The following is a 15,620-nucleotide window of genomic DNA, read 5'->3' on the forward strand; positions in this document are numbered from 1 at the left end:
CCACCTTACGCTGTGATCAATATACTTCCCCATATTTCACCTCACATTTCACCAAGGACCTTTTTCTTCTGATTGATATTCCTATGCCATTACGCGTGCGGATGGCGATCCGTTTCTGCACGGCCAAAACATTTGTTCAGTTCTTTACGCCGATAATAATATTGCTCAAGAGGACTGCGCTTTTTGTTTTCTTTCAACATCTTCAATTCCAATATTTTTAAAGGGTTGTGTGTGTGTGTGTTTTGGGGTGAAGATCGAAAAGAAGAGGAATATATAAAATAGCATCAGATAACGATAAGGTTACAGCCCTTTCTCATTTGGTGGCGAATTGCCGCGCGCGGCGGCGGCGAATTGCCGCGCAGGGTAGAAAGACTGCAAGCAATGGAGGTTTTCATATATGCGCGGCGGTCGCCGCAAATTTGCGCGGCGAGGAAAAACAGCCGCCTCTCCCTGCTAGAAAGCGGCACGGCAGATTGCCGCGTATAGCGAAGCGAGACATTGCAAGCTATGGAACTTTTTACATATAGGCAGCGATATGCCGCTTGAATGTTGTGGGAGGTAGCAAGTGTTACCAGGAGAGAGTAGAGAGTGGTTGCGATAATATGGATGTGTGTGTGTTTTACGTATGTATGTGTGGAGTGTGTTTGTGTATGTGGTTATGTTCTAGCTTAGAACACCTGGAGTGCTTTCAACCAAACTTGTTACATACAATATATGGGAAAAGATAATATGTAAAAATAATCGAAAACGACCGATACTACCGAAGTTTCGAATCCATAGATCGTTGATTAAAAAGAATTCAAATCAATACATTTTTTCTATGTAATAGAAGATTGGGATAAATGTGCGGACAGCGCTGGGCAAATGAACTTGTAATTCTATAAATTTCTTGTGTTCCAAAATTGAAATATATATACTATCAAATATTTCAACAATATTGCATATTTTACAGTCTTTTGCTATATATATATATATATATATATATATATATATATATATATATATATATATATATATATATATATATATATATATATATATATATATATTGTTACATAATAATTCGTAATCCGGATTTTAGTAATAATACTGTACCTTAGCAATGTACCTTAGCATCACCTTGATTATGTGATATTTGATAAATATATCGTATTTTATATATTTTATAACTCTTAACAGTTCTATGGGTGTAATTCCTTGAATAGTCCCTTGAATTCAAGGATTAGAGCAGTGCTTTAAAGAGAATCGAGTCAATAGTCGGAACGCTTAAAACAAACGAATAAACCCGACATACTATAACTATAATAATAATAATAATAATAATAATAATAATAATAATAATAATAATAATAATAATAATAATAATAATAATAATACCTACAGACCAGCCTTGGGCTCAGTGGTTGAGTGTTGACTTGGGATTCTGGGATAGATCTCAATCACCGACTGTTCTTAGACTTTATCCTGTTTTTTCCAGTCACAATAGTTGAATATCGGGATGGTATTTTAAATATCCAGACCTGGCCGCTATTTTGCTCAAGTCTATCAATTGTGAAAACAGTATAGAAAAATCTCCTTCAAGATACCACTTCTCTAAAAAAAAAGGTAAACGTGTCTTTTTTTTCTTTCTGTCTGTTTTAACAAGGCGAGTAGAAGACACTTTTTGCGTCTCTCCATTGCAACCACCACAACACGACAAGAGTCACAAGGTTTTGTTTCTTCAGTTGCACAGCAACCCTGTTCGCATATTTTTCATTCGCGGCAAAAGTCCGCTTAATATAAAATGGTACACTTCTCATGCGGCAAACTGCCGCTAGCGGCGACGGCAAATCGCCGCCTCAATGTGAAAGAAGCGTTACTTATTAAACACCCTGTATATATATATATATAGGGTGAACAATTTATCTGGAACATCTGTGATAACGGAGAAACCAGAACAGGGAGAAAAACGAAACTTTGCATGAAACAACTATAAGGAGAGGGACATCGATTTACGTATAAACAACACCACCCAGTAAAGAGTTTTGCCATCCCACTATAAAGTTATATTTTTCAAATGGCACGATGTCAGAGTATTACATATTCCAAATCAACATGTTAAACGAAAACTTAAAATATCACATTTAGTATTCAGTGTTGCAAACTAAGGATGTTATAGTATCACAAAAACATCAACAATTTAGAAGCCCTTGTCACACATACAGCACAACGGAGATGGACAAGACAACGAACACCGAAAGTACCTTAGCGTTGGATACTATGATCGTGGTGTAACTTGTTTCGAATGAATAGCCACAAAGTTACAAGGGCTGGAAAATTAAAATTTTCTGAAAGACTTTATTTCGAAAACATGGTTAGGTAAGTATCACATCTAATTACTTGTGTAGTTTACAATTGGCAAACAAATCATTTTGCCGTTTACAGCATTTCGATATCTTAAGCTGTGCCGGAGATATGATAAACATTAAAGTTCGCAACACTGCTGAAAATTGTGTATTTCTGGACAATATTTAAACTGATTGTTGTTTTCCTTCTCTTTTATAGCATTGGAGGAATAACTTTTAGCAGGTGTAATTACAAGTTCTCGCAATTACATGACTTAAACAGTGTTGCAAACTTCAGCAAATTTTATCATATCTCCGGAATGGTTTGTGATATTGAAGTGCTGTAAATGGCAAAATAATTTACACATCCATTGCAAACCACACAAGTAACTAGATATTATACTTATTTAAGCATTTTTTCGAAATAAAGCCTTTCGAAAAAAATCAAATTTTCAAACCCTTCTAGTTTCGTTGCTATTCATTCAAAACAAGTCATACCATGACCATAGTATCCAACGCTAAAGTACTTCCGATGTCCATTGTCTTGTTCATCTCCGTTGTGCTGTATTTGTGATAGAGACTTTCAAACTTTAGATGTTTGTGATATTATAACATCCTTAGTTTGCAACACTGAATAATAAATGTGGCATTTTAAGTTTTCGTTTAACATGTTGATTTGAAATATGTAATAATCTGACGTAGTGCCATTTGAAAAAATATAACTATACTGGGATGGCAAAACTCTTTACTGGGTGTTGTTTAATACGTAAAACGATGTCCCCCTCCTTATAGTTGCTTCATGCAAAGTTTCGTTTTTCTCCCTGTTCTGGTTTCTCAGTTATCATGAATGTTCCAGATAAATTGTCCACCCTGTACGAATATGTATTATCCTTGAAGGGAAGAAAACTGCTTAGAGTTGCACTTACTACGTACAATAAGATCAGAGATGTAATGGAGTTTATACGTGAGTATACAGCGTATATTCACCTAATATTTTTAATAGTGAAACATGTACTCACCTTAAATTTACAAAAGAACGACTGCATGGGTATATGCTATACTTTGAAAACGGTTGAGTTTATACCTACCAAAAATTCTAGAATTATATCCTTGAATAAGATGTACTTGTCTCTGAATCCCTTAAGCTTAAAAGTCGTGAAATTTGGTCTTTAGACTTTTCTCATAAAAAATAAAATAAATTAAACACGTGTTAAAGCGCTTCTATATGTTTGACCTAGAATGGGAGAAAGAGCAATGGTGTGGTTCACTAAGATGCCCATACACGAGGCATTCGAACATCGTGCGCGACTTCCAGTTTAGTTGAATTTTATGCATATGAAAGGCACAGAAAGAAGAACGCAACATATTGTCTGCAGTTATATGTGTATGGGAAGGGGGCGCTAGTAAGATAATGTTTAAGACATATTTCGGTATTTTCATCGCCAGTTTCACCAACATTTGTAAAATATGTTTAACACCTGTTTAATAACAACAACAACAAAATTATGAAAATGTAAAAAGTTAATTTAGCTAACTGCATTGTTCTATTATGATCAACAATAACAGACTGATGAAATAGTCAAGTCAAGGAAATGTTAAAATCGTGTTTATAACAGACTGATGAAATAGTCAAGTCAAGGAAATGTTAAAATCGTGTTTATCTATATATATACGAATGTTAATGATCCTTAGTGAAATCGGCAGTCAGTTGCTTAAACTTTATTCACGAATGTTGTAAAATACACTTATTACCAAGTAATTAGTAGAACATTAAAAACAGAATAAACGAATAAAAAGTAGTTATGGAGAGGAATGGAAGTAAATTCATATATGATTTTATTTATTTATTTTTTTAAATAAAGTAGATCAAACATTATTGATTTTGATTTCATTGCTACCTTCTGCTATCTGTTTACTCGGTAATTTGCTCTTGAACATGTTTGTACTACATAACAGCATAAGGTGAACAATAACGTTGCATGTGAAATCTTGCCTATCATATTTGTACAATCGGATAGATAACTTAAAAGAACATTCTGTTCAGAAACTCTTAAGACTTTTCGTACCACTTTTATTTATTGTTTATTAAATCCTCACTGTAACAAATTCATCTCTCCTTTTTTTTTTTTTTTTTTCATTTTACGATTTTAAAAATTTCCACATAAGCTTATTAACTTCATCTGGACTATCATGCTGAACAAAGTGATTGCTTCCATTCACAAGTTCAAGTTGTAAATTAACAGCATATTTCTTCGCTTTTTCTAACAATGCAGGATGCAAAAAGTCATCATGTTCGCCGAAAATGTACAGTCCAGGTACCTTTATTCCGTTCTCTTCATGTTTTAAATCCAATTCATTCAAATGTACATCTCCAAATTCTGCTCGATAATAATTTATAGGAGGAGTAATCGCACCTGCAAGTAATAATAATAGTACACAGTGAAGCGAAGGCGAAAGTTCTACACTATAGATAGATAGATAGATAGATAGATAGATAGATAGATAGATAGATAGATAGATAGATAGATAGATAGATAGATAGATAGATAGATAGATAGATAGATAGATAGATAGATAGATATTGATATCTAGTCTTACCTTTACGTATGAGAAAGAGGATTTTTCTATGAGCCCTTCCGGGTAATAAAGGAAACTGAACAGAAGATTACTACTTACAATTTGAGTAATAACGTGACAACCAGTTTCCGTGGCTATATATATACATACATTATTGTTCATCTTTTACTTAAAAGAATAGAATTTCAAAAATAAATTTAAGATTGTTTCGATTATTCAGAGTGCACCAGTAAGAGGAATTTTCGTGATAGCTGAACCTTTGCTGAGTTCGCTCTTACCACCCGAAACATTTCATATGCAAATGCCACAAAACAGCTTATCTTGATCTTGCATATGCTGATCTTTTTATACTGTTTTATTTATTTTATTTTTAAAATTATTTGTTATTTAGAAGAAGAAATTAACGGAATTAATACAAGAATTGATACTTAGAGAATTAACAATAAAAATAAGAAAATCAGAATAGATGGATGATACTTATTTAAGGGTGTTGCATAACTCCACCATATTTATTCTCCTTTCTTTAAAAAGAAATGTTCTTCAATGGTTTGATTTTACTGATTTGTTCTTCAGGTCCATTACTTAGTATAAATTAATTTCTACGTTATATTTATCTCTCTCTCTCTCTCTCTCTCTCTCTCTCTCTCTCTCTCTCTCTATATATATATATATATATATATATATATATATATATATATATATATATATATATATATGTGTGTGTGTGTGTGTGTGTGTGTGTGTGTGTGTGTGTGAAAGTACTATAAAGTAATATAAAGTGTGAAGTAAACGAAAAACAATGTTAGAGAAAAAAGAGAGTTTTCTATTAGATAAATTACAGTTCCGTACGAAAGTTTGCACAAATGTGAAATAGAAGTGTGATCCTGATTATAATGCAATGTTTCACGAAATAATTAGCTATATGATAGGACGTATAAAATCAGAATGAACTAATTAGTGCAGGATGATGATTAAAATAAATTAAAATACACGGTACACGGTATTTTATAGTGATTGTATGATAATTTGCATTGATGACATTTGATATTAAGGAGGGCGTTCTTTTATTTTAGTGTTATTGTAATGCTATTGAATGATGGAAACTTACTCCGTTATGCCTGCAAGTTAATTCTACGTAGTATCTAATCTCTTCAGATAGATTTGATTCTGCTGAATCATTTGTATTACAATTGCTTTGTTTATGTTTTGACTTGAAAATATTTCACTAGTTTAAAAAATGAATATGTTTATAGGTCACTGAAATTATGGGAAGAAGCACTTTCTACAAAAGAAAAAATATACTCCATATTATTCGAATGAAGATTAAATGTGTATAGCACGCATACTATACATATTGCAATTGACGTACCTGGTTGAGAATAAGTGTATTTGTAAGCCTCAATTTCCTCTTCAGTAATATTATTTGGTTTATATTTGTTCTTGAATATGGTTTCAAAAATTGCAAAATCATTCTTTTGGAAATATAACTCGGGAAGCCAAGGTAATTGGAAGAAAAAGATATACCTAAAAAGAAATTAAAGGTGTTAATTATGATCTAAAAGCATCTTCTAGTGTATATAGAAACCTACAGAACATCCAACTGCGAATACAACGCGTAAGATGTATCAAGTCGAGTAAACTTTAAAAATGTTTTTTTATTTTTTTTTAAATATGATATTTTCATACAATTATGATATTTTATTTGCAATGTACAATAGAATTTTATATCACGAGAGTGCATGAGATATAACACGGATGTAAATTACACTTTTATCGACAATTTTAGCTTTTGAAGTACCTTAAAACATTTATGACAGATATACAAAAACAAAAACAATTATAGTGTAGACAGAAATCACGTGATTTTAAGTCCCATAATTTCAATACTAATTTTTTTAAAAAAAAAAAAGTACAATGGGATAGGAGACAACTATTTTACTATCAGGAAAAGAAATGTGTTGGTTTCAGAGTGAATTACTGATCCACAACATATATGGTGTATGTACCTGCAACCAACTAGACCTACAGGAACAAAATAAAATAGATACAACATAATCCATCTGTCTAGCAAAAGACTATATGTCAAGATCTACCGCAAATTCAAAATCTGTATCCGGTGCTCACAAGAAGTAAAAATTCTTCCTCAATTAAGTTACCTCATCCTGCTAATATTTTACAATATTACTATTAGTATTAGTGGAAAATTCACTCTTTTTACTTTGGTTATCCTGCCTCTAATAACTGAGCAAAATAATAATACATTGCCAAAAATCAAGTAAGTAAGCAGAGCAAGAATTCTGTAAGCACAAATGATATCATATTCTAGTTACTTCTCAGTAGTCACACCAATGCAAAATAATAATAATAATAATAATAATAATAATAATAATAATAATAATAATAATAATAATAATAATAATAATAATAATAATAATAATAATAATAATAATAATAATAATAATAATAGTAACTTTTCGGGCCGGAAGTACTTTTCTCATTAAAAACCGCTCTTTAGAAGAAACGGAAATTTTCGACTTTTGTTTTTTACTTTTTATGGCTTTCTTGTTCAAGTACCATTTTTGTTTCCCTGTAGTGAATTCTACAATTAAGAAAGTGCGTTTACAACATCTAGTACTTGTGAGCACTATGTTCAGTTCGGGACTGCTGTCTTGATTGTTTTACAAACTGGCATTACAACCGTTTTTCAGCAAGTTTATATTATGGAACCATCATGTCTCAAATGTCATTTTGGTTGCCTAACCGTTGTAGAAAGTTTCTATAAGTTATATATAGGTACTGTATCTTGATGTATGTGTTTTATTAGTCACCTAAATGCAATCTGCTAGGCAAGTAAAAAGTCCATAAACTAAGAAATAGATACAAAACTTTTCTTGAAATATCAAAATATTTTCTTGCTTACATCTCGTTCTCTATTCGAAGAACATTTTATTCTGAGCTTCAGAGAGTTCAGTTACAAAATTAAAGCTATAAACAACTCATTTGGCTATGATGGTAATATAACATTTTAATTCACAACTTACAATTATTACTTCTTTCCTTATTGTTCTGTCGTGTCAAAATTTTTGAAGTAAGGAATCTGTAGATATCGTTTTAAACGTTCTCTTTCTCGAATTTAAATGTTCTCAAAAAATGTTCGAGGTCTCATTGTCGAAAGGATTAGAGATAAACGTATAAACTTTTCTTTGGGGACAAATAGGGATGCACGCGAGACGCGAGAAGTCTCGTCTCGTCTCGCGTCTCGTCTCGCATTTGCGAGACGAGACACGAGACGAGACTGAAAATTTTATGCGAGACGCGAGACGAGACTAAACCTTGCGAGACGAGACGCGAGACGAGACTCAGTTAAGTCTCGCACGAGAAGTCTCGCGAGACTTCTCGCAGTCTCGCAACATTTATGAATTACATGTAATTATATATTTAGTGATTTTACATTTATTGAATATTCTAAGTTGAGCGTTAATGCCTCCAGGAACAAAAAAGTGATTGGGGCAATAAACATTTTATGAGATTTATTATTATTCAAGGTTGATTTTCAGAATTAAAGCTTTCTTTAGTTTCTAAACATCATTAAAAAAGAAAAGCTTTGTAAATTGGAAATTTATTACAACAACATGGATTTAGGACTTTATTTTGCGACACAAACACATACACGCGGGCGCGCACGAATACATGAACTTCTGTTTTTTGGTCTGAAAAGCGAATAAGACTCCCTATTGCTGCAAAATGTGATATTTCTGTTGTTTCTGTCTTTTTCACATTCCTACTAGCGATTTATGTTGGGGGATGGCGGGGAAGTCCCCTCACGTCAAAGTTTATCCCAGGTCCGGCTCGCAGAAATAACATGATATTTTTTACATGGAATAAGTATTTTCTTTCTATATATTTATCAAAAACATCCCCCTCTAGTTCGGAAGTTTAATTCAAACACTAGTTTGGTAGGATGGCCCTATAGGTTTGATGCGAGATGGTAGGAATGGCCCTATATCTGTCAGTAATTTTATTTTCTAGATCTGGCAAACTATATAAGTTGAAAGCGAAAGTTGATAAAATGCGATAACGCAACATTGCTACAAGCGCGAACGAACCAAAAGAATTGGGTCGTATTGAGTTGTGAGGAGCTCTTTTGTTGTCTACAAGCTCTTTTTGGTGGTATAAAAACATCTTTATAATGGAAAATAACCCTTCAAGGAAACGACCAAAACGTGTAAGTGTTGATAGTGGCGACGATATTTTAGAAGAGCCAAATATTGCTGGAGACCTCTAAGCTGGAAAACAATGTTGGATCCAGCAACAATTTATGCTGGTTTTGCTGTAAATTATGCTATTAACCCTTTGGAAATCCCATGGTATAATTTGTACCATACGGGGTGTTTCATGGTACATTGCGTTATAACTCTCCTATTTGAGCTTTTTCATCCGTTTTTTTTTCAAGTCCAGAGGCATTGTAGAAGACCTTACGTATGGTTTCACACCTTCCTGCGTCGAGACATAGGAGGTGATGACGTCATAATTCTAAAATATATATTTTCTTTTAATATTGCGGGGCCCGTCTATGTTCATTATTTTTTGGCGGGCTTATTTTTACACGTAGAAGATTGAAATTTTGCACAAACATTCAGTCCACAGAGTAGTATTTACCAGATTTTTTCAAATTTCTGCGTTAAAACAGGGGGGGGGGGATCCAGAGGGTCAAAAAGTTGAAAAAAGGGATATTTTTACCCAAAAATCCCATTTTTCCTCATTTTCCCGCCTTAGATACATGATGGAGACAAGTGAAAGGCAGTTCTATTCTGAAGAGAATGATGTGCGACACATGACCCTACGCTAATTAGGGAATTGTCAGGGAATTTTTATGAAAATATAATTCTGTATAGGGGAATTTTGGACATTTTCTTTATTATTTTTTGCGGGCTTATTTTTGCACCTAGAAGATTGAAATTGTGCACAAACATTCAGTCTACCGAGGAGTATTTACAAGAATTTTTCGTACTTCTGTGTTAAAACATGGGCGTACAAAGGGGCTAAACGTTGGAAAAGGGAATTTTTTACCAAAAATCCCTATCACGGGATTTTCTCGCTTTAGATATATGATGGAGACAAATGAATGGTACCGCCTGAAAGGCAGTTCTATTCTGAAGAGAATGATGTGTAAATCATGATCCTAGGATATTTAGGGATGTCTCAGGGAATGATTAAAAATTTCCCTCTGTATACGGGAATGTGGGACATTGTCGGTATATATATTTTTTTTTTTGGCGGGCTTACTTTTGCACCTGGAAAATTGGAATTGTGCATAAACATTCAGCCCACCTAGTAGTATTTATCAGATTTTTCAGATCTCTGCGTTAAAACATGGGGGTCCAGAGGGGCTAAAAGTTGAAAAAAAGGATATTTAGACCCAAAAAATCCCTTTTTGGGGATTTTCCCGCCTTAGATATATGATGGAGACATGTGAGTCATATCGCCTGAAAGGCAGTTCTAAGCTGAAGAGAATGATGGGCGAAATATGACCCTAGGGTAATTAGGGATGTCTCAGGAAATTTTTTACCTGAGATCATGGTGTTTTACGGTAATTTGGGGCATGGTGGGAATTCCTGATAAAATTTCTTCCACCCTTACTATTCAAGATAGAAACTTGAAATTTGGCACACACATTTAGTATACCAAGTAATATTTATCAGATTTTTTTAGATGGGTACGTTCACACAGGGCCGCTCCAGAGGGGTCCAAAGTGCGAGAAAAAATTCCCTCCGTAATTTTCCCTTTGACATCATTTTTCCCGCTCCTGGTATATGATATGAGTGGTACCATTTGAAAGCCAGCTTCATTCTGAAGAGAATGAGGTATGAACCATGATCCTAGGATAAATACTGACGATGCAGTAGCTGCTTGACTGAAAGTCTAAAAAATAGCCCAAAAAGCCGGGTACCGGAAAGGGTTAATTTGACGAAAATTAATGGTCCAGGAATCAAATTCCAGCACAACTTTTCTTTTAATTTGGAGCGGAGGGGACACAAGCTCGGATACCATGTTGAACTTTAGGTTCCGTCTCCTTAGGATGTTATGAACATTCATCCCATGGAAAGCAATGGCAAACCACCAAGGATTCAGCTTGCCAAGGGACTTTTAGGTCAAATACCTGCCTTCGAACAGAATATCACATCATCATTCATTAACAGCCATAGAATAACACATTGCAAAATTTTGACCAGAATATATGCGAGACTGCGAGACCATGCGAGAAAGTCTCGCGCGAGACGCGAGACGAGACTCAAAATTTTTTGCGAGACGCGAGACGAGACTTCACATTTGCGAGACGAGACGAGACGCGAGACGAGACCAACATTTGAGGCTGCGAGACGAGACGAGACTTTTCCATTTCTCGTCTCGTCTCGTCTCGCGTGCATCCCTAGGGACAAACATATAAACCTAGCATTTTAATATATAGATTAATTAATAATGCATATACAAATAAAAAGAACATAAACGAAAGCAATTAACACCTGTATTCCTTACTACAAGTGCCTCTGTCACACTGTTATCATTACATGACTTAAACATAAGGGAAACGTGTCCTAAAGCTGAGATTTGAATTAACAACAATTCAAACAGCATTCTCGTTTCAAAATAACGGTATAGCATTGTCTTGTTAAATTGAATTTCTTGATTAAATATGCTTGCTGAGTCTACACTTAAATAATTGCAAGAATCCTATCGTGAAAATTCTAGTAAGTTTCTTTAAAAAGAGAAACAATACTGAACGTACTCTTTTCAATTAAATAAAGTTCGAATGTGTACGAGACTCATCAGATACTAGTCTTTTTGTTTTTGACACCTTGTAGGGAAAACCGATATCCAAGTCTAAGATTTTCCCTCCGAAGTCTGAAGTGTTCCATAACCCAAGTAACTTCCCTGCTACATCATATGGGACCGCAGTAGTCCAGTGATAGAGCGCTTACCTCTTGCGCGTGGGTCCCTGATTCGATACCACCTCCCGCCGAGTGGGCTTTGTGGTGGACAAATACCAAGTGGGTAGGTTTTGTCTGGGTTCTTCTGTTTCTTCCAACTTTCGTTAACCATCATCGTCTCTCTTAGCTTCAGTGCATAACTACGATACATTAAACTCCAATAAAAATGACACCACATTTTATCTCATGTTCTCATTCACTATAGTTTAAAGTGAGACACAAATTTTCACTCAAGTTTATGTCCAAAATAGCTACTACCACCAGAAATCGAACCCAGAACTACGCATATAGAAAGTATAAGCGTTACCTATTCAGCTGTGGAGCACTGGATATAGTTTATATGTGTATTTTATAAAAATTACGATTGACGAAAGTAGAAAGAACATATTATGATTGAGGGAAAGTGGTACAAAACAATATCCTCTAGTCTATGGGTACACGCTATATTTTTGAAAACGGTTAAGCATATACCTGGCCATGGGAACACTCGCGGGGGTGTTCACTGGGCCCGGCCTTCCCCCGCCATACTTTCCTAGCTCAACATACATTTGTACACTTTCTGAATAAAACTGTACCTATTTAACAGAGAAATTATTGATGTAGCATGAAAATTTGATCTTACACTTCATCTGTATTTTTCCCCTTATACAAACAATATAGTTCTATCATTTCTTTCTATAAAAAAATGTAGGAAAGAGTATTTTACAATAACTTATAGTCTTGTCGGGTGCAGAACAATACCTAATCAATGTATTATCTCTATAGTACCCTGTTCTGATACCCTATAGTCGTAGCAGTTTGTAATATTCCAAACCCAAAATAAGCTTGGACCACTCCGAACAAAAATTTCTGGGTGGGTGCCTATACCTCGCAATCATTTTAGCGTTACTCCACCGGTTATCAAGAACTCGTATGTTTATTATCGAACGTGTGGTCATCTGATACAGTTTCAAGAATTTAATAAAGAGTACTACAAGCAATTTCCATGTTTTATTGTTATCAAAGGTGGAACTATATACAAGCCCTCATTCTGAACTGGAAAAGGAAGCGTTATTATTTCAATAATCGCATATTTTGTCCTCCTGTGTTAGAGATTTCTCTCTATTGTTCACGTAGATAAAAAAGTATTTACGAATGAATGATATAAAGATGTCACTCAATGTCCAAGGGAAGAAACTTATCGACCATGTGTGGAGATACAACTCCAAGAGATCGCAAAATTTTGCCTTTTAGATTCAATTTAGTCTTTATGAGTGTTTCTTCGAGCTTTCTAAGATCAATTTATGCCTTCTACGTATACAGTTTTCTCTTCCACAGTGACTTAAATAATGGACTTGTAAACCACGCATTAAGTAGTGAGGAGCAACTACATGTAAACAATAGTATGTATACATCATTACATATGTAGCAAGGCTTATGGGCTTGCAATTACTTGATAACCACAACGAATGAATTACATGATAAAAAAAGAGGGTTTCTTTATATTGTTTCAGGTTGACCTCGAACCAATAGTTAGCTACTACTTTATCTTCATATTGAAATCTGTCATTTTCAAAAATATGTCTGACTAAAACACTGCCCTACTTTAACTATTCCATCAGGCCTTGTTTCCATTATTTCCAAATTAAAGCAACAAGACACTGAGCAAGGCTATGTGATAATATATAAAAAAGACAATTGCGTAACAGTTCCACACAATAACTGTTTTTGAGTGTTTTTTTAAAGATATATATTATCACATAACCTTGCTCAATGTGTGTGTTTACTTCTACTTTGTAATTTCCTAACTATACGTTTCTAGATCCAAAGTCTTACAACATATTTGTTTAGTGCAGATACAACGAAGAGCCAACAAGAGCCAACAATCATGGCGGAAACGAAATTAGCCAATCAGACGATGGTAGAAACGAGAGTAACCAATCAGGCATGCCGATGCTCGGTTGCTTTTTGGCTTCACCGATTTAATAGGATGAAGATACATATAAGCAGATCCTCTATTTATAACATCCTTGTATAACACAAAATATCTAAATTATTATTATTATTATTATTATTATTATTATTATTATTATTATTATTATTATTATTATTATTATTATTATTATTATTATTATTATTATTATTATTTACGTAATTTCTACTTCTTCTTCTTGATAGCTTGTGCTTTTAAATAGTTCCTTTTGCCCGAAAATAAAAATGATACTTAAAAACGTACATAAGAAATATACATTATCGTTATATTACCATGTAGCACCTACTCTTCTTTAAATATTTCCGCTATGATTTACTTTCATAACGAAATATTTCTGTATTCATATAACGTACCATGACTTTAAAAGCTGATCTAGATCTGACGTAATTAGCTCCTGGAGGACACGCGGGTAAGGAGCATCCATAATTATGAATTTATCGACCATGTCCTGATGCAGTGCCAAGAAGTTCCAAGCTAATACACCTCCCCAATCATGTGCTACGAGAATACATTTGTTCCGACCTGAAAATTAAAAAAAAAAAAAAAAAAGTATCGGGGAAATACATCAAGTTATGATATACTTTCATGCATCAAAATACAAATAAAATAATATTATAACATGTCAGTGAAATTTTCTTTCTAAAATTTTGAAATAGCTACATTCAATTCTCAACTTTCGCCACTTGCATTGTGCCATGGCCGATACCTGCACTTTTTACAGTTTAGATTGTGATCCATAAAATAATATGTATGTAATTGAGTATGTATAAAAGTAAAATAAATTTCAGAAAGTGTATTTGAACACTTGAGCGTGTATTCGAACTAATACAATAAAATGTTATAAACAAAAAGTATTGTACAATACACATTGTTTTCATATGCTGCTGGTAAATGTGGTTCTATATAACGTAAATTTTTCGGGATATTGATATTCTCTGATCAACTTGTTTTCAAATACTCGCTTAGAGTAGTATTGTTAAGGATGATGCAGTGTATATTTGGGTACCTTGTGCATAATACCAGACCCGTGGACACATTTATAAGTGGAATATAATTCAAGTTAAGTAACATTTGAAGTACTTATTAAATGATCAGAGTAGTTACTGGATCACACTCACCTTCATAACTGATGCTTGTCCTCATTGACGATAAAACTTTATCCCATATGAACCTTAAATCTTTTGAAAAGGTTAACACACACTTATTAACAAATTACCTTCTCCAACACCCCATAGATATTAGGTTATGTTTCTTCTAAACTTTGCGTAACAAGGAGTGCTGAAACTAGATTATTTAAAATAATAGAAGATTTACTACTAACGTTAATCATTCAGTAGGAAGCAAGGCTGTAGCGAGAGGGTCGAGCCGTGCCATCGCCCAGGGAAAAGTATACTATCAAAATATAATGCTTCGTAATAGACCCACATGGAGAAATAAAATTGTGTTCACCTGAGAATGTAACTGAACTTACTTAACTCACATTCAGAAAAATACCCAATCAGGAAATTCGGAGCATTCTCCTTCATTTTCAATTATAAAACTACTAGCCACAGGCAAGGGCGCCGATCCTGGGGGGCCGAGGGGGCCCAGCCTCCCCTCCAAAGCTCATGTGGGCCCCCTATTGTATTTATGAATATACAATATTTGGCATAATTTGAATGCAATTTGTCTTAAAATCCTCATATATATACCTTCTGAATCTGAATGCCCCTCCAAAATTTACAGAGAAATCGGCGCCCTTGGCCACAGGTATCTCGT

The 15,620-nt window shown here is 34.0% G+C and overlaps 1 protein-coding gene across 4 annotated transcripts in view; it reads right to left on the reverse strand.

The window, feature by feature from the left end:
* LOC145687436 (epoxide hydrolase 4-like) overlaps positions 1 to 15,620 on the reverse strand; it is a 77,324-nt gene that overhangs the window by 48,160 nt on the left and 13,544 nt on the right. For 2 of the 4 annotated variants that reach the window (XM_081760887.1, XM_081760891.1), the window contains exons 4-6: positions 14,216 to 14,384; positions 6,271 to 6,425; positions 4,154 to 4,738 (exon numbers count right to left, since the gene is read on the reverse strand). In XM_081760887.1, the coding sequence (XP_081617013.1) occupies positions 4,464 to 4,738; positions 6,271 to 6,425; positions 14,216 to 14,384 (599 nt within the window). In that variant the 3' untranslated portion in view covers positions 4,154 to 4,463. Of the gene's footprint in view, positions 1 to 4,153; positions 4,739 to 6,270; positions 6,426 to 14,215; positions 14,385 to 15,620 lie in introns of those variants that run through there. The other 2 variants (XM_081760895.1, XM_081760900.1) reach the window with 1 other exon arrangement.

The sequence above is a fragment of the Thermobia domestica genome, chromosome 1 (genome assembly GCF_964235325.1).
Source record: "Thermobia domestica chromosome 1, izTheDome1.hap1.1, whole genome shotgun sequence".
Lineage (NCBI taxonomy): Eukaryota > Metazoa > Arthropoda > Insecta > Zygentoma > Lepismatidae > Thermobia > Thermobia domestica.